Source organism: Scyliorhinus torazame, chromosome 17 (genome assembly GCF_047496885.1).
Source record: "Scyliorhinus torazame isolate Kashiwa2021f chromosome 17, sScyTor2.1, whole genome shotgun sequence".
NCBI classification, from domain to species: Eukaryota; Metazoa; Chordata; class Chondrichthyes; order Carcharhiniformes; family Scyliorhinidae; genus Scyliorhinus; species Scyliorhinus torazame.
Window position 1 is genome coordinate 156,128,266 of NC_092723.1, and position 25,683 is coordinate 156,153,948.

Consider the following 25,683-nt stretch of genomic DNA (forward strand, 5'->3'; position numbering starts at 1 on the left):
GGGACATCACTGTTAAAAGGACAAAGACCCACACTTATATAGCCGATAACCTACAGCATCCCGGAACCCCCCATGAATGTGAAATTATCTCTCCACACCATAACACAGGCCCCTTTATTGCTAAAACACCCCCCAGAAAGATAGGTAGTTCAACCCAGAGCCCCAAGCGCGCACACACGTGCAAACCCATAAGGATATATGTGGATGGATCTTCCACAATATTAGAAGGGAAGCGCATAAAAGGATGTGGCATTTACGTCGAGGATGTGCAGGGACGCTCCCTAGAAGAAATAGCAATAAAACTTCCAGGACACTTAGGCGCGCAGGCGGCAGAACTTGCGGCCATCGCATACATAGTCGAACACCCAGATTCCTTCCCCAGCCCAGCAAACATATATTCGGACAGCTTCTATGTCTGCAACAGCCTTACGGAATTCCTACCCCTGTGGAAAGCAAGAGGATTTGTTTCCGCAGACGGATAACCCCCCCGCCCCCCCCCTCAGCCCCACTCTCCGTCACATTTTAGAGCGAGCACAGAACAGGACTTTTGGAATAGTTAAAGTTCGAAGTCACCATCGTTCCTCCCCCCCCCCCCCCCACCCCACCCCGGAAATGTAAAAGCTGACGCACTGGCAAAAGCAGGTTCCAGGCATGGATATTTTTGGACACCCACCGAAAGCGCACCAGTGAATGCAGTTCAGGTCTCGCAGGCTAATATCGAGGATTTAGTGCAGGCCCAGAAGCAGGACAGCAATCTCAGGGAGATTTTAAAAGGAAACTATCCAGCCCCCTATGATAGGTTTAAAAATGCTCTGACCACACATGACGGTGTGGTGTTAAAAGACACCCTTTATGTGGTTCCTGAACAGGACAGGAATCAGCTCATTTGTTTGTTCCATGACGGTCATGGACATCAGGGAATCGATCCCACTACAGCCCACCTCAGGCAGCTCTGTTGGTGGCCGAGTTTAAAAGACGATGTAACTCACTACATTGAGAATTGCCTTATCTGTGCCCAGAACAATCTGGGCTGATATGTCAAGAAAGCTCAACTCAGACACACCCGACCCGTTAATGGCCCCTGGACTAACCTCCAGATATATTATATTGGACCATTGCCCCCTTGCAGGAATGGTTATAAATATATACTCGTGGTGATAGACACGTTTACAAAATGGGTGGAAGCATTCCCATCCAGAAAGAACACGGCAAAGACCACAGCCAAGATTTTAACCCACCACATCTTTACGAGATGGGGACTCCCCCGCTGCATTGAATCCGACCAAGGTTCCCATTTTACGGGACGTGTCATGAAGAACGTCCTCACGATATTTGGCATTACCCAAAAATTCCACTTTGCATACCACCCCCAATCAAGTGGTATCGTGGAGCGCATGAATCGGACCCTAAAATCCACCCTCAGAAAAATGGTCCAGCAGAACACCACCACTTGGGACTCAGTCCTCCCTTTTGCGCTGATGTTTCTGCAAAATACGGTTTCCACATCCACAGGTTACACCCCACACACCCTCATGACCGGACGCCCCATGAAAGGCACAGAATTTTTATTAGGATTAGATTTGACCAGCCCTGAAGTGACGGCCCTCACACACGAGAAAGCAGTAGAACAATTAGTAGCGAATGTTAAAACGCTCAGCTAGCAGCCGCCGTGAAATTGGGCACAAGAAAGAAACCGAGCAAGGCCTGTTTCGATAAGACAGTGCATGCGACTGAGTCAGTGTAGGACAGCAAGTCATGCTCTCCGTATACAACCCCAGCACATTCCTGTCACCAAAGTATTCGGGTCCGTACTCCATTGCGGACAAAGTAAGCCCTTCCGTCTACAAAATAAAGTACCCCAATGGAAAGACTGCGTGGTTCCATATCAACCAGATGAAGGCATATGGAACACAGTTTAACCACGCACACCACGTCATGCTCGACGCAGCAGACCACGCCCCGCCCACAGCCAATGTAACCCTACCCTCCCCCAACACGTCCAGCCCAGCCACGGACTCAACCCCGACTCCACCCCCGAACGATAGACTCCGCCCCGGAACGCACACAGACTGCAGCAGCAGCGGCAGCGACTGTGACTCAGACAACAGCCACAGCACGCCTCCCTATTATCCCCATGCAACCGGACCCACACCCAGCGAATCTGACCACGATTCGAGTGATCCCTTCATGATCACTTTCCTAAACAAACCCCACCACCGACCTACCATGACGACCCCGATTCCGTCCCCACAGAACTAGACACCACCTTTTGGCACCGAGATAATTCATACAGACTCATCCGGAATGATGAGAGCGATCCCAAATCACACCACGCAGCCCTATCAGCCCTGATACACTCGATAGTTTGGCATCCGGGAGAAGATGACGACTTTGAGTCTGACTCCCAAAACGAGAACCCCTTTGCGACCCTGTTCGCAACCGATAACTAAGGTGTCCAGATGATGTTTTAAAAAGGAACCGCTTGGGAGAAAACGGTGTCCTTTCTGATGGAACCTGCAGCATGTTTGATGTTGTTTGTACTTGTTCTGTTAAATGTTGTATGTTAGACCGGAAATTGTTTTCCACGCCACCACCCTTCTGACGGCCACTGGCAGTCAGAGAAACTAGTTTCGCCAGACGCCAGTTCAGAGGAACTCGTCTGTCGACTGAAACACAGACCCCCGTTTGTAACTGCCCTTCTGGTTCGAAGGACGAACCATTACGGCAACCCCCCACGTTGACTACATTTCTTGCCCGTTCTTGTTGGTTGCTCAGGCAGTGGAGAAACGGTATTGGGACCCGCCCTGCCTGGGAACCCCCCTCTGGTCAGCTACGCTCGGGTAGGGCACAAACAGCATTGGTCGCCGTCCTACCCGGGGGCTCCATCCAAATCTTACCCGTCGCGGCCCATACGCACCTCATTTCGGCAAGTTTTGTTCAAAAAGTTTTGTTTTGTCCGGTAACCCTTAGGTTGCCAACCCTCTGCTATTTACATCCTCAAACATTTGGATGGTAAACCGCACAGTCTGCGAGACGGCTCGCACTGGTTCAGTATTTGTAACTGTGTCTTGTCCTGAAATTCGGTTTTTGGAGAAAAAAAATGAGGGAGTCACACATAGTGACCAATTATAAAGGGAGTAATTGCACTAAAGGACAGACAGGCTATCATACGAGCTATTAAACCAAGATAGTAACAGACACTATGCTTGATCCCACAGAACTCCAGAAGCTCCAGGAGAAGAGAAGAGAGGAGAAGAAAAGAGTGAAAGAAGAAGAACCATGAGGACATCCTCCGCGTGGCTCATCACCGTAATGGACATTTGGTTGCGCGCGAACGCGAACCTCCTGACCTCAACCCCCCCCCCCCCCCCCCAGCCGTTAATGATTCACTTCCCCATAGCACCCAGAGCCCAGTCACAAGCGACACCACACCATCTTGGTGTGACAGGTTTATAACCTGGTACTCCCTGTGCTACTTGATAGAATCCCTACTAGTATTGGCGATACTCTGCTGCATCGTGCAGACTATTCGTCTGAGAAAATGGAGAAAAGGAGAGCCTACCGTGCTCGCACCCCGGTATATAGGATATGACTCGACCCCCGCGATCTATAACAAAGAACATTTGTTTGCTTTTTTTTGTTGTGAATAAAGAAATGTTTCATGAGCAATTGTACAATCCTGAGCTTGACTCCCAAGCCAGAAAAATGTGTATAATGCTGCTATGATTTTGTGTGTATTGTTTAGGAAGTTAGTGTGATAGAATGTTTGAGTGAGTGTAGTTTATTAAGGATAGTCAGAGGTTCCGATTTTCTTATTTTACAATGCATGTCCCTGTTTGACATAGCGCCCCTCAGAATTGTCAGTTAAAAATTTTCTTGTATAGTTATGGTCAGTGTAGAGGCCATAAAAGAGTGCTCGCCGGGTCAGGGAATGAAGAACAACGCAATTATGTGATCCTTCACGCTTCGCGTTAGGATCACAAGGAGAGTGTGTAGCCACCTGGGTTGGCCAACCCCCGACGTAAAATGGAGAACAGCAAAGGCTAAAGGGAAATTTAGCCAACAGAGGCAGAAACTAGCAGGTGCAAGTTTACTGTGTATTAAACTCTGCAAAAGCCCAGACAGCATCGATACAAGCAGCCATCTGCATAATAATGTAGCAGCCATCTACATACTAATGAGCGATCCCCGGGAACAATCGAAACATTTGGGATAAACAAGGCCAAGCCAGACTCCTCGGCGCCAGCAGGAGCCAACACAAAAGAGGTTAACGGACACCTCAAGACCACCCATCGATCAGGGAACCGCTCCAGTATTGGAGAAATCGAACCAAGCGATTGGAACAAAGTCCAATCACTTGGAACCAGGTACCGGTTCCGCCCCGAAAGGCGGGAAGCCCCTGGGGACTATAAAGTTCAAATCGTCCTTGACAGGGTCACTCAGCAACGCGAACCAACCCTTGAACGTGACCTGTTCAGCTGCTGCCAAACGATCTTAAGTCAACGCTCGCTACGAGATAGGCGCTCCTAGCTACCAGTCCATACCAGCTTTTGAATCCCGCAGACTCAGAACCCGAACGAAAGGCCATTTGTTCCCCTGACCTGGTGGGCCAGTCCGAAGCTAAGTATAGGCCTGTTAGTTGTAGAAGTAGCTTAGAAGTAATTTATGCATGGGTAGCGATTTACTGTGTATAATAAATGTGCCTTGATTTGAATCTTACTAATTGGTGGATTGAGTTATTGATCATTACTTGAACTTGAACCTTGTGGCGGTATCATAAAGATACCTGACGACTCGAGAGCAAAGGTTATAAAACAGAGCCAATTGAACCAACCAAAAGTTAGTAACAGTATCCAACCTATTGTCCCATCATCCCTGCCCTGATGATATGTCAAACATATGTCAACTTGGGCAGCACAGTAGCATAGTTTTTAGCACAGTTGCTTCACAGCTCCAGGGTCCCAGGTTCGATTCCCAGTTTGGGTCACTGTCTGCCTGCGGAGTCTGCACGTTCTCCCCATGTCTGCGTGGGCTTCTTCCGGGTGCTCCGGTTTCCTCCCACAGTCCAAAGATGTGCAGGTTAGGTGGATTGGCCATGCTAAATTGCCCTTAATGTCCCCAAAAAAGTTAGGTAGGGTTATGGGGATAGGGTGGAGGAGTGGGCTTAGATAGGGTGCTCTTTCCAAAGGCCGGTGCAGACTTTATGGGCCGAATGGCCTCCTTCTGCGCTGTAAATTCCATGAATACCTCAATTTAAAAATGCTCCTGGTTTTCAATCCCCCCGTGGCCTCTCCTTTTATCTCGAACCTGTTCCAGCCTCACAGCCCTCTGGGATTTCTACACTCCTCCAATTCTGGCAGCTTCCATATCCCTGATTTAATTATTCCACCTTGATGATTGTGCCTTCAGTTGCCTGAGCCCCTATGCTCAATAATTCCCTTGCAAACCTCTCCTCTTTTAGGACAGACCTTAAAACCTATCTCTTTAATCAAGTTGTCACCTGTCTTCATATTTCTTTATGTAGCTCTGTGTTAAATTGTGTCTGATAATACTCCTGCAAATTGTCTTGGGTCATAACATTAAAGGTACCACAGCTAGATAAATGCAAGTTATTGTCATTGACTTTATACTAAGCTGAGAGAATATTGCAAAGTGCTAATGTTTGCAAGTAAATATTTAGCAGTCTTTGATGTGCTTTGTGCACTGTTAAAATGATTTGGTGAAACTGCATCGATGATAGGCTGTGATTGTTTTTTTTATAGGCCTCTGAAATTGCCAATGAAACAGGGAATCATGCAGCCTCTTATCACCTGGCTCGTCAGTATGAAGCTCGGGATGATGTTAAACAGGCCATTCACTTCTACACCCGCGCACAGGCCTACAATAATGCAATTCGCCTCTGCAAGGTTAGCACTACCACTGATTGTTCAATCATATTCATTAAAAAAAGGCTGCTTATGTCTCCAGTAATTTTCTCTGTTCAAGGAAGTTCAGCCCTGAGCTGTACTTTGTAGTTTTAGACCCCTAAATTCTGTCCCCAACATTCAAGCCCTCACCAACATAAGAAATGGGAGCTGGAGCCAATCATTTGATATGGGGAACAGGTAGGGAGGTGGCTTTGAGACCAGGCAGAGATCAGCAATGATCTGATTGAATGACAGGACAGGCTTAAAGGCCTGAATTGCCTACTTCTGCTCCTAAATCCCTATTTTCCTATTTATCCTAGGAGCATGCTCTACCATTAAATATGATCTTCTACCTTAACTTCACTTTTCTGTACCATCCCCATATCCCTTCGTTCTTGTAGTATCCAAAAACCGATCGACCTTTGCTTGAATGACTGGCCATCGCTAGGGTACAGATTTCCAAAAATTCACATCCCTTTGAGTGAAGAAATTTTTCCTCATCCCAGTCCTAAATGATCAATCCCTTATTCTGAGACACTGGACTAGATTCTCTACCCCGCGAGGCCAGCAACACAGATCGCGATGTGGCAGAGAATCGTGCGTCAGACTGAAATCCAGGTTCGCGCCAGGCGGCGAACCTACTGCTATGCTCTGGCCCCCGGCTGGTTGGACAGACGGGGTTTGTGCCCGTGTGCCAACAGGGAGATACTAGTGGATGCAAATGGGTCTTCGTGACCCATTTGCATCCACTGAGCGGAAGCTAGAGAGCGGTTCAGACAGGACCAGTAACCTAAATTCCAGTTGTAACACTTACCTGGAAGCACCACCTGTCTATTCCTGGAAAAAGAGCAGTTGTGACCTGTGTTTAAATCCCTCAGATCCTGTAGCTGCAAGCCATTCATTCATTTTTAGTAGTGGGCTGTGATTGACAGCTTTCATAAAATAGCTGCAGCCTTGATTCATTCATCTCCCTTCTCGGATGAGTGACTCAAGTGCTGAAACCCCAATGTTTACAGACATCAACCACATCAAAGAGAGGTAAATGCATTGCAATCACGTGTGTGAGTGATTGGAATGCACTTAGTGGGGTCTCTGTGGTTCAAATAGCTAGGGGGTCCCTGTGGGGGTCCCTCTAGTTGGGGGTTGCCTGTGGGGGGGTCCCTCTAGTTAAGGGGTCCCTGTGGAGGGGGGTCCCTCTAGTTATGGAATCATGCTGGGGGTGTCCCTCTAGTTAGGGGGTCTTTTGGGGGGTTCCAGTAATTAGGCAGTCTCTGTGGTGGGGGTTCCTTTAGTTAGGGGGTCCCTGCGGGCATCTCTCTATTAAGGTGGTCCCTGGGGGGCTGGTCTCCCTATCAAGGGGGTCCTGGGTGGGGGGGGTTCAGGTCACCCCCGTACTTGGGGGAAGGGGGGCACCCAGAAACTCCTGGGATGGGGGCTGCTTTGCGATGCAGCGGTCGGAGGGTCATCCTTGGTGATTTGCGTTGGGGGGGGTGGCCAGCTGACTTGTTTTCTGATTTGCCCTCTCAGAGGGAACATAAATCCATTGCAATTCTCAAGGGCAGGAGGACATGGGGGGCATATTATCTGAGCCCCGCATCAGGCCGGAGAATCACCGCGCCCTGACGCGCCGCGCGATTCTCCGAGGTGCGGAGAATCAGCACGTTTAGCACGGCGCAGGCCGCTGGAATCGGCGGGGCCACCGATTCTCCGGCCCGGATGGGCCGAGCGGCCGCGCCAATACGACCTGCTGGCGCCGTTCACCCCTGGTCGCTGCCGGCGGGAACTCTGCACAAACGGTCGGGGGGCGGCCTGTGGGGGGGGGGCTCCTTCACCGTGGGGGGGCCTCCGATGGGGTCTGGCCCACGATCGGGGCCCACCAATCGGTGGGCCGGCCTCTCCCACCCCCACCTCCGCCGGGCCTACTTCCCTGCGCGGCCGGCTCCTGAACACCAACGTCATGTTGAGTCGGGGCCGGCGCGCTAAAGAAGTCCCTTGCGCATGCGCAGGTTGTCGCGGCCCAACTGCGCATGTGCGGGTTGGCGCGGTGCCCATTTGCCTCCGCGAAAGGAGGCTGGAGCGGCGTGAAATGCTCCAGCGCGGGGGCCAGAATCGGTCTTACCCAGGCCCGGTTCGCCCCGTCGTGAAACACGACGGCGCAAACACTTGGGCTCCGTATTGGAGAATCGTCCCCATAGTCTCCCAAATGGATTCTAGATTCCACAGGGAAAATATTTTTTCAGCACCTACCCTGTCAAGCCCTCAAGAATGTTATAAGCTTCAATGAGATCACCCCTCATTCTTGTAAACTTTGGGAATATAGGCCTGATGTTCTCTTTTCATAAGACAGTGTTCTCACCCCAGAACCAGTCTAGTAAACCTTGGTTGCATCCCTCTAACATCCTTCCTTGGGTAAAAACAGCATTCACAAATCCAAGTTTGGTCTCACCAATACACTGTGCAATTGTACTGGAATCATCGAATCACTACAGTGCAGAAAGAGGCTATTCGGCCCATCGAGTCTGCGTCGACACGGACGTCCGGTGACGGCGGGCGGGAGGCGGCCGCACAATGGAGAGCCCCCGCTCGGGAACTGCAATTTTGGGGCTTTAAGCCCGGTCCCAGGGTCCGCGGAGGCGGCAGAAGAAGGGAGAAGGCACGGAGGAGGCACTGAGAAGACACAGGAGGAAAAAAAGAACAAAGAAAAATGTCGAGGGTGAGCAGAAAAACGGCCGGAAAAAAACCAGCTGGAGGTCCGTCGGGGAGTGGAAAGGTCACCGCGGGGTCACTAGGAAAAATGGAGGCTGGAGCACCAGGGAAGGCCACACTGCTTACGGCTGAAGAAATAACCAAGGTGATGGCTGCGGAATTTGAAAAGCAGTTGTCGCAGATTGCGAAATGCATGGAGACGGTGAGGAAGGAGATGAGGGAGGTTTTGAGTGTGCTGGTGGAGGAGGCGGTTTCCCCGGTGAGGACGGAGGTGGCGAGCGCAGTGGCGGAGGTGCGAGAGCAAGGGGAGGCGCTGAAGGAAGTGAAGGAGACGTTATTGCAGCACGGTGATCAACTTGCCTCGATGGGGAAAGAGATGCGGAAGGTGATGGATACTAACAAGGATCTACGAGGAAAAATGGAAGACCTGGAAAATAGATCCAGGCGACAGAACTTGAGGATTGTGGGGCTGCCCGAAGGAGTTGAAAGACCGAAGCCAACTGAGTATTTTGCCGCGATGCTGGCAAAACTACTGGGGGAGGGGGAGGACCCCTCCCGATATGAACTGGATCGGGCTCATCGGTCGTGGAGGCCTGTACCAAAGGCGAGTGAGCCGCCAAGGGCAGTGACTCTGTGCTTCCGTAAGTACAGGGTGAAGGAGAAGGTCCTGAGCTGGGCCAAGCAGAAGCGGGTGGTGCAGTGGGCTGGAGCTGGTATACGTGTATACCAGGACTTTACGGTGGAGCTGGCAAGGAGGCGGGCTGCCTTCAACCGGGTGAAGAGGGCACTGTACATTAGCAAGGTGCGGTGCGACATTGTATATCCAGCGAAGCTGAGGGTGACTTACAAGCTCAGGGACTTTTATTTTGGAACGGCGGAAGCAGCGGAGGAGTTTGCGAAAGCAGAAGGACTGTGGCAGAACTGACAAACTGAGGAATGGCCATGTGCCGATGTAACCTCATGACTGTATTTTCTTCGTTTTTGTATCACTGCGCGCGGGTGTAGAGATTAAAGGAGCCAAGGTGGTATATATTTGGACGAGGGAAGGGACGGGACTTTCACTCGAAATGAGAGTTCTTTGGGGTGTAGGTGGATATGCGTGGTTTGTGTGCTAAAAGGGGATCTTTGGGCTTTCCTAGGGCCGGGCAAGTGGGAAAGGGACCCGGGTGGGGGACTCCACGCTGGCCGGTGTGTGCCGGCCAGTGAACGGGAGTGAGGTGGGGGGAGGGGCTGCGGCCATCGGAGCCTGGCACAAAAGGGTCCAAGTGGTCTAGTCGTGGTGGAAAGTTGGGGGGGAGGAGTTTTACAAGAGGCAGTGGACGGGAGGAGCTGGAGGCCTGAGGTGGGGGGTGGGGGGGGTGGGAGCTGTGTAAGATTAAGGGTGACTACGGGTAATCCCTGATTTATTTTTGTCATTTGTTTATGTAAACATGCGGGTTGAGGTTTGGGGGTTGGTGGGTAGATGGGATCGTTGTTATTATGGGGACTGACATATCTTGCTAAGAATTGTTTATTGTTGATGGATGTAAATGTGGGAGAAAATGTGAAAATGGAGGAGAATAAAAAAAAAATTTTTTTAAAAAAGAGTCTGCGTCGACACTTTGAAAGAGCACTCCACCTAGGCCCCGCCCTATTCCACTTAACCTACACATCATTGGACACTGAGGGACTGAGGGGCAATTTAGCATGGCCAATCCACTTAACCTGCACATCTTTGGACTGTGTGAGGAAACCGAAGCACCCGGAGGAAACCCACACAGACACTGAGAGAACGTGCAGACTCCGCACAGGCAGTCACCCAAGGCTGGAATTATGTTGGGTGTATCCCTTCATACAAGTGAGCTTAAACTTCTTTTTTAATTTCGAGTACCCAATTATTTTTTCCAATTAAGGGACAATTTAGCATGGCCAATCCACCTACCCTGCACATCTTTGGGTTGTGGGGGTGCGATCCACACAGACACGGGGAGAATGTGCAAACTCCACACGGACAATGACCCGGGGCCGGGATTCTCTGAAACGGCGGCTAAGTGTTGACGCTGGCATAAACACTGGAGCATTTCACAGCGGCGTCAATGGGCCCCTTGGCCCAGCGATTCACTTACCTGGAGGGGGCCAGCAGAGCGCCGGAGTGCTCCGCGCAGCTCCGGCTGCCGATACGGGGCCCTTCACAGCACCAGGGATCCCGGTTCAATTCCCAGCTTGGGTCACTGTCTGTGTGGAGTCTGCATGTTCTCCCCGTGTCTCTGTGGGTTTCCTCCGGGTGCTCCGGTTTCCTCCCTCAAGTCCCAAAAGACATGCTTGTTAGGTGAATTGGACATTCTGAATTCTCCCTCAGTGTACCTGAACAGGCACCGGAGTGTGGCGACTAGGGGATTTTCACAGTCACTTCATTCTAGTGTTAATGCCTGCTTGTGACACTAATAATAATTATTATTATTATAAACCAACCAATTCATGGCATGAAAGTCTCCCCTAGAAGGAACCAATAATACATAGGTTTTAATGATTCCTAGTCTGCACAAATCCACAGTCCCAAACTGGCCATAATTCATTGCAAATATGTAGTTAGCCTCACAAATTCACCAAAAAATGGGCATACATGCCCATGTGTTCTGAATGTTCAAATTAGGTTTATTGTTTTACTATATTGTTTTACTGTTGGTGAGAAATAGAGGATATTAATAGCTGGACTCTGTGAACACATCATTATTCAGGACAGTGGCCTCGACGATCATCTGATGAACTTGTCTCTCCTGAGCTCCCCAGAGGACATGATGGAAGCAGCCCGCTACTATGAGGAGAAGGGGCTCCAAATGGATCGTGCTGTGATGCTATATCATAAGGTACACTTCAATGTTACATACTCCTCTGATGTTTTTATCTTCAATAAAGGGTGCAATTTAACCACCGCGTTGTGCTCAGCACAGATCTGGACACACCAGTTAAATAACGGGAAAGGCCAAAATCGAGATTTGCGGTGTGTGCGAATCAGTTTGCTATCTAACCGACTGCTCCCAATGGTGAGTTCCGGATCATGCCCAAATATGGCCAGTGCATCATTAACCCCAGTTTTCATTAATCTCCATCTCATTAGCGCTGTTGAAGCCAAATGTAACGACTTCCCAGGAATTAACCGGCTCCCCAGCGAGAAATCACTTGCCGTCATTTAGTGCTCCTTTTTAAAAACGTGAAGCAGGTGCAATGGCTGCTGAGAGGAACTGAGGAGGTGAGCAGCCATTTCCGTCATTGGACATGCAGCTCAAGGGCACAGGAGCTGCTTGCCCAATGCTCGGGATTTGGGGCTTGGTCGGGGGTCACCCCTGGGGTGGGGGCGGGGGGGGGGCATGGTGAGGGGCTTTTTATTCATGAGGCCTTCAAGCCAACTTTATATATTGTGGATACTCATAACAGGGGCCTGTCTGTCCTACCAAAAATTTCCAGGACAGAGCCCTGGTTTTAGTTATATGCTGATGGTCACTTTGACTGTGGGCAAACTCTAGCTTCACAGCCGGAGGCTATTGCTAATAAGGAATTGGCCTTGTTAGTCTTGAAAGCACTTCCCAGCTGCAGGTTGTGTTTGCCGCTTGCTCCTGTTGGTGACTTGCAAATGCCTGGAGGCTGCTGTAGCTGAGAATTTGTTCACTGCTTGCCACTGCCTATTACTGCTTGCCTGCTGCCTCTTCACCTTGGACTTACTTGCTGCTTTCTGGATGAAGGGAAGTAAGAAAGAAGGTCTTTCGGTCTCTTTTACCTGGAGTGCAGTGAGAGAAGGATTTTGGCAGACCTACGACCGGACTGAGGATGGATGGAGATTGCTCGAGCAGTCTGTGGATGTTTTTACAGACCTCCTTTGTGTGTTGACTGTGATATTCTGTTCTGGACCTATGGGTTATCTGTTAATGGGCTTCCTGTGGCCCGGTCCTCGGACAGGATGGCGATGGAAGATCAGATGCCGATACTGCAGGAAAGGAGGGGCTGCGGCCCGGATTGATTGCGCAGCCCGGAGGTTGCACCGGGACACTTTCATGGACTACCGGTGACTTTTTATGTTCAGTAGCCATCTGCTGCTCCCGTTATGGAAGCCGTGCAGGTCGCTGGTGTTCCTTGGTGTGTGTTCTGGGTGCCAAGTGTCCTCATTGTAGTCTTTTGTATTTTGATACTATCAATAAACTAAACTATTTGCAGGTTGTGTTTGCTCCTTATTGCTGCTGGTGACTGCAGATGCCTGGAGGCTGCTGTTGTTGTTTTCTTATTTTTCTGTAGCCAATTTTTTCCAAGATACCTAGAACTTGGAACACCGGGTTCTGGGGGACGTGTGAGTCCGGAACGTAGTATGGTTTGAAGCAAAAAGACGTTGCAGGACCTGGTGCGTGACATTGATCCAAATGAGCAACTTGCTGCAGACATTGAAGAAATGCTTTCACAGATTGCTGATACTTTTGTTGCAGGTGTGGTGAGTGCTGATGTACCTTGCATGTCACCATGGGTCAAACATGCTGGAAGTCAAGGATGTTCAACTGCATCTTGAGCAGCAGTGGAATATGTGGATGCCATGATTTGGTTCTGATGAGAATGGGCCGTGTGGGAGGGCCTGCACAGGGCCGTGTGGGAGGGCCTGCATAGCTGCGGCTCATGGACGGAGAATGCCACTGATACATGGAACAACCAACAAGTAACGCATTGATGGACAGATCATTTCTACAACAAGTTTCTGGACATGATAAAACATTCTCAAACTTGTCCTCCATTTCAGTTGAGGAACCAGTGAGGGGTGATCCCAAAGAGAGAATGCTGGAAAATCTCAGCAGGTCTGGCAGCATCTGTAGGGAGAGAAAAGAGCTGACGTTTTGAGTCCAGATGACCCTTTGTCAAAGCTGTGAGGGGTGATACTGTGTGTTTGTTTTTTTGTGAAACTGAGCTGATATAGCTTTGTATTGGCACCAATATGAAACTGAGACACTTCCTTGTTGATCAACGGTTAGTGCGATATGTGGAATGTTACGTAGTGGATTTTTGAATCTTTGTTACTGTTGACCGTTTTTGCCAATAAAATATTCTCAAGTGGTTTCTCATGGGTACATGTCTCAGACGATGATTATTGCATCGCATTTCAATCAAACTTTGAAGCCTGAACAGTTTGCCTAACCTCGCGAAGCGTCTGCACCATGGAGTCAGCTGGCAAAAATCGGACACTCAAGAACTGGGCTTCAGCACTGGGGATATCCACGCAACCAAAAGGTGATGTGTGGATCAGGGAAGGGTACCTTAGTACAGTCTTCCTAATGTTCCTGGTCTGGGGTCTAGGGGCTCCTGATGTAGCCGCGAGTGAGTCTGCAGAGCGAGGTTCTCCAGCACAACTGGCTCGCTTGATGGCACTCTTAAGAGAAGGCGGGACATATAAGGGTGGGGGAGGCTTGGTGGATTTGAAGGTCCCGGGGTGGACGTCCTAACTGATTGTTGGTCTCTCTCCTTCTCCAGTTCCTTACAGATTCCAAAATGGATGGTGGTGTTAGTCCTGCAGAGGATGCAGTGGTGGTGCCAGATGCCGGTGAAGGCAGAAGTGTTGATGCAGGCTGGAGGCAGCAATCCATGTGCAAGGTGCCACCCCACAACCTGAAGACCTGGCCACCCATCAGGCCGAGGAGGAACCCAGAGACAAACGTCAGAGATGGCCCAAGGTGTAAAAGTGTTGTTGATCTTTGGAGGAGATGTGCCACAGGAGACTCCGTCTCAACAAAGAGATAAGGTGGCACCTGTGTCACATCCTCACAGACCTGGCACCCTGTGGAAGAGGAGGACACCCAATCCCGGTCACTACAACCCTGAACCTTTATGCAACGGATTAATTCCAGAGCTCGAGCTGGGACTTGTTCGGTCTATCACAAGCTGCAGCCCACAATCCATGAGATCTCAGGAGCTCTGTATGCCCGGGCATCAGACTTTATCAACTTTGAGCTGGACCAGGGCAGCATGGTGGCGCAATGGTTAGCACTGTTACTTCACGGCACTGAGGATCTGGGTTCGAACCCGGCCCCAGGTCACTGTCCGTCTGGAGTTGTACATTCTCCCCATGTCTGCATGGGTTTCAACCCCACAACCCAAAGGTGTGCAGGGTGGGTGGATTGGCCATGCTAAATTGCCCCTTAATAGGGGAAAAAAAAGAATTGGGGACTATAAATTTATTTTTAAAACCGTTGAGCTGGACCAAGCCTACCAAGATGCCCGGGCTGCAGGATCCTCTGTCATCGCCAGGAAACCCCAGGTCCAGGGGGTAATTGATGGCACGCATGTCGCTTTGGGTGCATCAGGGAGTGCCCTTCATTAACAAGAAGGGGTTCCACTCTCTGAATGTTGAACTCGTGTGCGACCACCATTTCCGAATCATGCTGCCTGGGGTGATGTTACACATACCCTGGGAGGGTGGAAGGAATGAGGGGAATGGGGAGCACGGAGGTTCGGGAACAGGAGGGCGAGGATATGGGGCCCCGAATATGGGGCTGGTTTTGCGCACTGGGCTAAATAGCTGGCTTTTAAAGCAGACCAAGGCAGGCCAGCAGCACGGTTCAATTCCCGTACCAGCCTCCCTAAACAGGCGCCAGAATGTGGCGACTAAGGGCTTTTCACAGGAACTTCATTGAAGCCTACTTGTGATAATAAGCGATTTTCATTTTCATTTCATTTCATGTGTGTGCACACTTCCTGGGGGGGGCGGGGGGTAAAGGGTACCCGCTGAGGTCCTGGTTGACGATGTCAGTGCAGAGATCAAGGCAGAGACCTGATATAACGAGGCCCATGTTGCTACCCATGCTTTCATTGAGCGCTGCAACGGACTATTCAAAATGCAGTCCCGAAGCCTGGACCGCTCTTTTGGTGCACTGCAGTACACCAGAGGGTCTCCTGCTTTGTGGTGATCTACTGTGCCCGCCACCACCTGGCACAGCAGCGGGGCAACATGCTGCTGGCGGGGGAGGACGGACATGCAGCCACGGCTCAGGAGTAGCAGGAGGCAGAGCAGGAGGGAATGGAGGACGAGCCCAGGGAGGATCCGCAGATGGAGCCAGAAGATGGAGGTGAGGGGCCAGCATGCCCGGGGAACCAAGAAGGTCGTCCTCCTCACCCCCATCTCAGAGGACGAGGCTTTGTCCGTCAACTCATCCGCTCCTCACCCTCCTGTTCCCGAACCTCCTTGCTACCCATTACCCTCCTTCCTTCCACCCTCCCAGGGTATGTGTAACATCACCCTAGGGTGATGGGCCTGTGTTGGCATTTAACAGGTCAAAATACAAGGCAGGAGAGCGATGTTCTCTCGCTATAAGGTATGCTCTGGTGCTCCTCGGTTTATGCCAAAGTCTGACTCCTGTCTTTCTGCTGACTGCAAGCTCACACCCATCCTCCTGAATGGGGTCTGCATAGGGACCACTGTGCCCGGGGAGGGGGGGGGCTTCGTCGTGCCACCCTGTTCTGCCTGCTGCCATTGAGATGCACCAGCGTCAGGATGGGGGGATTCAGAAGATGGAGACTGTCGTCATCTCCTTGGCAGCAGGCCCCCGATTGGCCTCCAGCACTTCCTCCATGATGGCGTCCATAGGAACCTGGGGGTCACCATGGAATGGAGGGCAGCTGGAGTGAGCTCCAGAGGCCTCAGCATTATCTGGCTCTGCCAGTTCTGCACCATGGTGTTGATGCCCTCAATAATGCTCCTCAGTGACTGGGCCACACTCTGCAGTGCCCTGGCAATGTCCACCTGCATAGGGAGCATGTCCCTCAGGGACTGGGAGATGATGTAGAGGCCCTCAGCCATGGTATTCACAGACTGAGCCATGCCTTGGAACCAGCACTCAAGAGGCTGACGTCATGCACCAGTCTTTCTACTGTGTTCGCCACTCTAACATTGTTGGCCTCAGTGCCACACGTTGTCAGCATCATGCCCTGCGCAATTATTGTTTGGTACTCCTCCAATCGGCTATGGACTCGCTGAATGTCGCTGACATCCGCTCCTGAATCTCTCAAACGCGTCCTAGCATCTGCATCAGCTCTGGGATAACCTTGTCCAGAGGCTCGGCACCTGACTGGGACTCAGCTTTGTACTGGGATCCAGCAGATATTGCAGACCTCTGACTGCTGACTCACTTCAATGTTCCTGCCTCCACCTGATGTGCATCAGCAACTGTGTGGTGCTCACCAGATTGTGCCCCAGAAGCCTGTCCACTAATATCGTCCACCGAGATGTGTGCCCCATCAGATGCCGATCCTGCGAGAGAATGGACATGTCGTTCAGTGAGAGGGAAGAATTATTTTGTCCAACATGAATAGTTCACTTGAGACAGGCCATCAGGGTGAAGGGGCAATGGAACCTCACCTCTACCGTGCAGGCCAACCTAGCTGTCGGTGACTTCTCTCTCCCTAGACAACCCCACGATTTCCAGGGCCTATTCCTCTTAAGGGGTAAGGACTCGATCTCTGGTCCTCAGTCTCCCCCCGTTTTGGCCCTTCCCTGCTTATTATGGGCTATCTTCTGCGAGGACAAAGGTTTTGTGAGATGCCTGCTTGATGGATCAGGAGGGTCCACAGCAGGTGGCTTGTGTGGGTACCGCAACTGGACATGAAGGGGTTGTACGTGGGTGCCAGGAGGTGTTGAGGAACAAGCAGGAAAACTGGATGTGGGCAGGGTGGGCGCTTTGGGGGGGGGGGGTGGGGTGTTGGTCTTCTTCCGACATTGGACACTGGTCCTCCTGGTCAAGCTGGCCATACTGATAGCTGCTGCCACTGCCTCCCAGGCGGTATTGATGACACTGTTGCTGGTAGCCGACCCCCTCGGGAGAACAGGACATACCATCTTGCAAAAACAGAATCCAGAAGCCTGTCCAGGTCACAACCCCAAAGCAAGGTCTGAGTGCTGACATCCTTGTGTGTTAACTGGTTTAGCGGCAAGGTGCGAATCAGACGATGAGACAGCCAGTAATGGGGAGATTCTCATGGGGGCTCATTTTCGGCACTAAGTGCTGTTAAATACGGACTCAGCCGTCGAGAAACACCCCACCAGTCACACCAAAAATCACACCAACAGTTTTCCATCAAATCGTGCCCAAAGTCTCTGTTTTAGTGTTATTCTGTCCCTCAAGTGGAAAGAGCAGTAGTGGCTCTGGTACTTGTGGTAAAGAGACTAAGATGATTACCCTTCTCCTTCCCCAGAAAAGGCCTCAATTGGTAGTTACCTTATGGCTAGGTGATTGAGTGGCCCCATCAAAGCAACATGAACTACATAGATCTCATGGGTTTAAACAGCAATTACAGATGTTTCTGGAGAGATGAGGGTTTGAAATATATTCTGAGAAGTTGAATTAATGGATGACAAATGAATAGATTTACAGCAGCTGTTAGTATTTCCCTTTGCCAAACATTTTCAATATCTGCACATCTACCCACCCCCTGACCAAATAAAAAAACCCTAATCTCTCAATAAACAAGCAAGATACTCCCTTCATCCGATTCTCAATGATGCAAAAATTACCTTTTGGAAAGAAAGAACTTGGATTAATGAAATCTGTCGGGACAACCTATCACTGCCTTTTGAATTGTATCTGCTATAATTTAGGCAAATATGGCACTCCAAAGAGTGTAGATTGATAATTCATGTCTTCCTGCTGATGCTGTCATGGTATGACCATAAGACACGGGAGCAGAATTAGGCCACTTGGCCCATTGAGTCTGCTCCGCCATTCAATCATGGCTGATATTTTCTCATCCCCATTCTCCTGCCTTCTCCCCATAACCCCTGATCCCCGTATTGCTCGGGTGTTGCTGCTTCATACTGACTGATGGGCTAAATGCTGATGGTTGGCTGTTTTCTTGCAGGGTGGTCACTTTTCCAAAGCCATTGAATTGGCCTTTGCTACGCAGCAGTTTAATGCTTTGCAACTCATAGCTGAGGAACTGGACGAGAATTCAGACCCTGCCCTGTTGTCTCGGTGTTCTGACTTCTTAATTGAGCACAAGCAGTTTGAAAAGGCAGTGGAACTGTTGGTTACTGCAAAAAAGGTAAGGAGCATATTCACTCCAGTTAAGAGCCAGAGAGCCACCTGTTGAGCACCAGTCTGCTCAGCAGGGCTTCAGCTCAATCCACTATCTTTGCACTTAAGGCATCATTTCCAGTTTTGTATCCTGACTGGGAGTCTTGGCCATCAGTTCCACAATTTTGGAAAATCTGCCATACAGTTGAACAATGGCCCCTACAACAACTAGGCGTGGATTCTCGGGAGTTATTTATTTCATGTCTGCAGCTTTTCCTTGTTTACAGATTTGTCAGTCCTTTGTATTTGTAAGGAAGGAAATTGACAAGGTTTTAGCATAACTTGTAAAGCTGCACGTTTCTAGCATAAAACCCAACACTCATCTTCCATCCACCTGCAACTGTACACCTATTTTTGGCCATTATTCTTCAGGGAGGTTTTTTGTGTGGTTGGTGTTTCTTCCCATCATCCAGTGTGAGACACACACACTCTAATCCGCTCTATCTTTCCCTTGATAGCTCTCCCACACAGTTGCCAGCAGCTCTTGTACTCCAACAGAGAGAATTCATTTCACCATTTCTTGATGTTGGATTCTTTCAGACAGTCCAATTAGCTAGAGTTCACAGAACAATACAACATAAAAGGAGACCAGTCAGCCTACTGTGGACTATGCTGGCTCTGGCAGTGTAGAGGGAATTTTTGACGTGCCCTGGGAATGTTTGGTATTGACACTCCTTGCTTAGAAAGGAATGGGATGCATTTCCCAACACTATTATCCCTCACCACAAAGAACACAACATTGACAAAAATAGTGTTATAAAATTGATTTTATTCCCAGAAATGCTGCTTTTTAATGTTTTCGGAGCTGTTGTAATAAATGTATCAAATATCAGTATTAGGATCTGAGTTGGACCCAAAATATTATTTAACTTCTTCTGAATTTTTTTTATTATTAGTTATTGCTTGAGCTCCAAAAGTGTCTAGTCTGTGTGGGGAGGGAGATGGACATTTTTCCTCTCGGTCAGGAAATGGTGAGGTGATGTGGTGGGGTTTGGCAGAAAGTTCCAGCTGTGACTGTCTCTCTGTCTCCTGTTCTAGTACTATGAGGCCCTCCATCTCTGTTTGGAGCAGAATCTGACCATCACCGAGGAAATGGCGGAGAAAATGACAGTGTCTAAGGATTCGAAGGAACTCTCTGAAGATTTCCGCCGTGACCTGCTTGAACGTATTGCTGACTGCTGCATGCGGCAGGGAAACTACCACCTTGCAACAAAAAAGTACACACAGGCTGGAAACAAGACCAAGGTAAGAGAGGCGCATTATGCAGTTGCTTAATAGGACTAATTTCTGAGTTACAATTTGTATTATTTAGGAATGATAAGAGTAAACTATTTCACAGTGAAAGCACGTTGGACTGCACATACCTGTGCTGTTAATACCCTCAAATCAGGAACATATTGGGTTTGAGATTCGTCGGGAATGTTGTGATGAATTTAGAAATTGTTATAGATTATTTTAAATCTGTTGCAGTAATGTTTTTAAAAGCCCTGGTGATGTATCTGTACTTTGTTAATATATTTATGTGTCGCCACACTATATATTAATCGACAGAACTTGAGACTGAGCTTCTTGGGTGAAGTAAAGTATAGCTTTATTTGTGGCAGTTTTAAAGTCTACTGATCAAGTCAAATTTTATGTGAGTACAGAATCTAGAAAGTTTGTTTGTCTAACGCAAATACAGATGGTTGAGTTGAATTCAAAATGCAATTCCGTTCGTGGTAATTTCTTCAGATCAAAATGCACAGTACAAAAATGAAACAAAAAGAAATAGCAGTTTGCAAAGTAAAGAATAGGGTTCAAAGGTTAGGTTAAAGATGATTTCAGAGAGAGAGAAACAGGTTCTCTCCCGGTCTCATAAGGAAATCATAATTTTTAAGGTTCTGTCCCCTTTCTGACTGTGATTGGGTTAAAATAATTATAATTCATCTAATTTGACCGAAATGTCTGTCTATAAAGTTTTAAGAGATAATGTGGCATGAGAGAATTTCTATATGTTTCCATAATATGGTGTGATCAAACCACCTGTTTCCCACCATGTTTTCCAGAACTGGGATTTTTGCCCAGTAATGATAACAATGAGTTTACTCTGCAACGTGGCCTTGTAGTGTATGGTCAGTTTTCAAACTGACTTCCTTATCTGATCTTTTCCCATGCTCTCAACCTTTTCTGCTGTCATGGCTAATATCTGATTTATAATCGTATGTCACTAAATCATTTCTTCCTTTAAACTTTTATTACCTATAAGAAAAGTGGATTTCTATCACTTGGTTAAGGTATATATTTGTTGCAGTAATTTTATTAAAGAACCGAAGTTAAGGTACCCAGACTGTGCCTGCTAAAGCTGTAATTAAGGAGTCATAAAAGAGTGAGGTAATTATTGATCCCAATCAATTAATTGGTTACAGATAAAGGGCGAATGATTTGATTGCTGGAGATTGTCTGCAGTGTAGATAACTTATGAGGAGTGGTGTTTAGTCCGAGCTAAGTAGGTGAAGGAACTTAGTGGGATACAGATGTAATTAATGGGAGGAGCCAGGTCTGTCTGTAGTTTTGCAGTCTGTTATAGGATTTTACGTTGAACAACAGTTTTGCCAGTGCTGTTGGGTTGGACAGAAGTGTACTGGATCTGCTCTTGAAAGAAACTCTCTGCAAAAGTCTACACAGCTAAGCAAGTACCCTGTTTTGTTAATTTTATTTATAAGTGGCACTTGAACTGTATTGGGTTCCTTACTTGGAGTTAGTAACAGATATAGATAGTAAGTTTTTAACTGATGATTGTAAAGCTATTTCTTTGATAATGTGGTTAATTCTGTGTTTAAAGTTTGTTTTAACATAAAAGTTAATATTGGTGAGAGTCATCACTCCTTGGTTGAAGTATCCTTTCCTCACAGTTTTACAAATTTTAAAAAAAATGTTTGAGGTTCTCGTCTGGTATCCTAATAGATGTTGGGATCTGGTCCGGTACCCTAATAATGTGCACACATGGTTAACTTAGTCTTTCACAGACACAACATTCAGCTATTGTATGCTACAAAGATGAGAAAAGTGAGCTTTTCTTGTAATTGTCACAGGATCCTTGACATCTCAGGAGCTAGAATCTTGGTTTTTCTTCTTGTCCAAAGCATCTCCAACAGTGCAGCACTCCCTCAGTCGTGCACTGGCATATCAATCGAGATACATGCCCAGGTCCTGGAATTGGACTTGAATCTATGACCTCCTCACTCAGATGAGAATGATACTGTCTGAACCAAGCTAAACTCAGTAGTTGGTGTAGCACAATACAATCGCATTCAAATATTCTAGGAGTTGGAAAATTGGGCACTGTAAGGTGAATCTGTCAGTTAATCATGCCAGAGTCAGCCCACAGTGCTTGAGCCTGTGTTATACATTTGGATTCACTGTGCTTTTTCAGCTTTGCCTGTTGTAACTTCACATCTGTTGTGTCTGCAGTTACTTTTGCTCTTTCTCCATTTTGTTGTGTGGGCCTCATAAAAGAAGTGTATAAGGACAGATGTTTGAGGTTTTGGCAGGAGAGGCAAGGGGATGTGAGGAAGAACCTTTTTATGGAGCAAGTTGTAATGACCTGGAACAAGTTGCCTACGGGGATAGTGGAATTGAAGACAATCTATGATTTCAAAAGAAAATTGGATGGGCATGTGAGGAAATAAACTTGCAGGGCTATGGGGATCAAGCAGAGGAATGGGATTGATTGGATTGCTCTGCAGAGCTAGAATGGACTCAATAGACCAAATGGCCTCCTTCTTTGCAGTAATGGCTCCATGAATCTATGTCTCAAACCATTTTCATGTCTTTGTATCTCCTCTGATCATTTTAAAAAATAAATTTAGAGTACCCAATTCATTTTTTCCAATTAAGGGGTAATTTTATCGAGGCCAATCCACCTCGCCTGCACATTTTTTGGGTTGTGGGGGTGAAACCCACGCAAACACGGGGAGAACGTTCAAACTCCACACGGACAGTGACCCAGAGCCGGGATCAAACCTGGGACTTCGGCACCGTGAGGCAGCAGGGCTAACCCACTGCGCCACCGTGCTGCACCTCTGATCTTTTTGTATGTCACTAAGCTGTTTGCAGCTCATTGAACTGCATTATTCCATATCTGTGATAAACGTGCCAATTGAGTCGCTTCCACCTAACATGAACAATATGCCTGCATGTTGTTCGGTCTTCAGTTCACTAACCTCTGCTGAGCAAATGTTAAGTTGTTTTTGCACTGGACACGTGTTGGTCACCTGCTGTATGTTTTCAACATTTTATGTGTTCTCCACATTAACACTTTAACATTGGTTTTAATCATATGAACAGTACTAGCTTGGGACCACTTGTGGTGGAGGTGGGCAAAGCACAAATGAAAAGAACACGACACCAAATAATATTATTACTAATTGGCCCATGGCAGAAAGCACTAGCCACACTATGACCTGGGAGCTTCATGACATCCAGTAAAATATTACCTGTTGTGTTTCAGGCAATGAGAGCGCTTCTGAAATCAGGGGATACAGAAAAGATCATTTTCTTTACTGGAGTCTCTCGACAAAAGGAGATTTACATCATGGCAGCAAACTACCTTCAGTCCTTGGACTGGCGGAAAGATCCTGAAATTATGAAAAATATCATCAGCTTCTACACTAAGGGACGAGCACTGGATTTGCTTGCTGGCTTTTACGACGCCTGTGCACAGGTCTGTATCTTGAATAATATCTGCGGCAAACTATTATGGTTCCAAACATCAGCTGGGGCTTGAGTCACTTCAGCCCCAGCAACCTCTGCCGCTCCACAACCCCAACATCAGTAATACACCAGGGTCCCTGAGATTGCTTGAATCCAGAAAATATTTTTTCATTTTGGAAATGATCACATTCAGAATTCTGTCCTGAGCATGCACATTCCATAGCAATCCATTCTCCAGGGATTAGTGTGTATTTTAATTTTAATTTGTACAGTCCTGGTCCCTTTACCTAAGGAAGGATATACTTGACGTATAGAGAGTGCAACAAAGTTTCATCAGACTATTTCCTGAGGTGGTGGTGTTGCCCTATGAAGAGAAATTGAGGAGATTGGGCCTGTATAATCTTTTTTAAAAAATATTTTATTCAGGCATTTTCATAAAAGAACAAACCAAAGCAGAAACAAAATTACACAACATTCTAAATAACCAACACTCCCACCCCTCTCCTCCTGTCCTGCCTTCCCCATTTTAACCCCCCCCTTTATACTGACTCCTTAATCCTTAAAGAAGTCAACGAACAGCTTCCACATTCGAGCGAACCCATCAACCAACCCCCTCAGGGCGAACCTGACTTTCTCCAGCCTCAGGAATTCTGCCAGGCCGCTCACCCACACCCCTGCTTTCGGCAGCTCCAAATCCCTCCATCCAAGTAAGATCCGTCTCCCAGATCTTCCAACACCCCGAATTTTGCCACCTCTGGAGCCTGGGCCACCTTCACCTCCAGCACCTCTGACATTACGTCTGCAAACCCCTGAGACATGCCAGAACATATGGATGTGATTCGCGGGCCTCTCCGTGCACTACCCACACCTATCCTCTACCCCTTCAAAACCTACTCATCCGCGCAGCCATCCTATGTGCCCTGTGAATTACTTTAAACTGAATGAGGCTTAGCCTCGCACAGGAAGATGATGCATTCACCCTCCGCAGGGCTTCAACCCAGGTCCTGGCCTCCACCTCCCCTCCCAATCCATCAGCTCCTAGTAGACCTCAGACACCTTCCCCTCCCCATCTCCTCCATCGACAGCATCTTGTCCTGCAACACCAAGGGTGGTAACCCAGGAAAGGACGGTACCTCTCTCTTCACAAAGTCACAAACCTGCAGGTACCTGAAGCCACTGCCCCTGGGCAGCTCATATTCTTCCTCCAGGTCCTCCAGTTTCACTGAATTCCCCCCTACAAACAAATCACCAAGTCGCTCAATCCATGCCTGCCGCCACCTACTAAACCTTGCAACCAGGCCCCCCACCTCCCACCCGGGTGCAAACCTATGATTATCTCATCGGTGCCCGCACTTCAGTCCCAAATGCTGCCTCCATTCCCCCATATCCTCAAAACCGAGACCACCGCTAGGCTCACGGAGTACCAGACAGGCGAGAACAGCAGAGGCGCTGTTAACAATGCCCTTAAACTCGTTCCCCTACAAGAAGCCTTCCATCTGCCCCCATGCCGACCCATCCTCAACTACCCATTTCCTAACCTTGCCCCCCCCCCCAACCCCCGTCCTGCCAACGACTGTGGAGCACATCCCACCTCTTGAAGTCCCCTTCATCTACTCCACCGACCGAGTCAAATTTAACTTGTGCAGTTGCGCCCAGCTCCGCGTTACCTGAATGCCCAGGTATCTAAAACTCGCCCCCACTACCTTAAAGAGCAGCTCCCCTAATCTCCTCTCCTGTCCTCCGGTTTCAATCGGAGCACCTCGTTCTTTCCCATGTTCAACATACCTGGATAACCAGCCAAAATCCCCATAATACCCCCAATGCCACCCAGTGGGTCCGAAATATATAACTGGTCGTTCACGTCCAGCAAAACCCTGTGCTCGACGTTCCACCCCCCCATCCCCCTCACCAATCCCTCGCCACCATTGCCAATGGCTCTATAGCCAAGGCGAAAAGCAACGGGGAGAGCGGGCACCCATGCCACATTCTGAGATACAGCCCGAAATATCCCAAGCTCACCCGGTTTGTCTGCACACTTGTGACCGGTGCTTTGTACAGCAACTGGACCCAGTCCACAAACCCCTGCCCGAACCTGAACCGCCCCAGCACCTCCAAAAGATATTCCCACAACACCCAGTCGAACGCCTTCTCCACGTCCATCGCCACTACCACCTCCTGCCCCTCTGGTGGCATCATAATCACATTAAGCAGCCTCCTCACATTTGCCGACAACTGTCTCTCTTTCACGTAGGGGTGGCACTGTGGTTAGCACTGCTGTCTCACGGCGCTGAGGTCCCAAGTTCAAT

The 25,683-nt window shown here is 48.7% G+C and overlaps 1 protein-coding gene across 1 annotated transcript in view; it reads left to right on the forward strand.

Annotated features, from left to right (window-relative positions):
- ift140 (intraflagellar transport 140 homolog (Chlamydomonas)) overlaps positions 1-25,683 on the forward strand; it is a 183,065-nt gene that overhangs the window by 144,718 nt on the left and 12,664 nt on the right. The window contains 5 exon segments of the mRNA XM_072481370.1: positions 5,763-5,906; positions 11,330-11,458; positions 18,471-18,653; positions 19,724-19,930; positions 23,175-23,387. Of these exon segments, the coding sequence (XP_072337471.1) occupies positions 5,763-5,906; positions 11,330-11,458; positions 18,471-18,653; positions 19,724-19,930; positions 23,175-23,387 (876 nt within the window).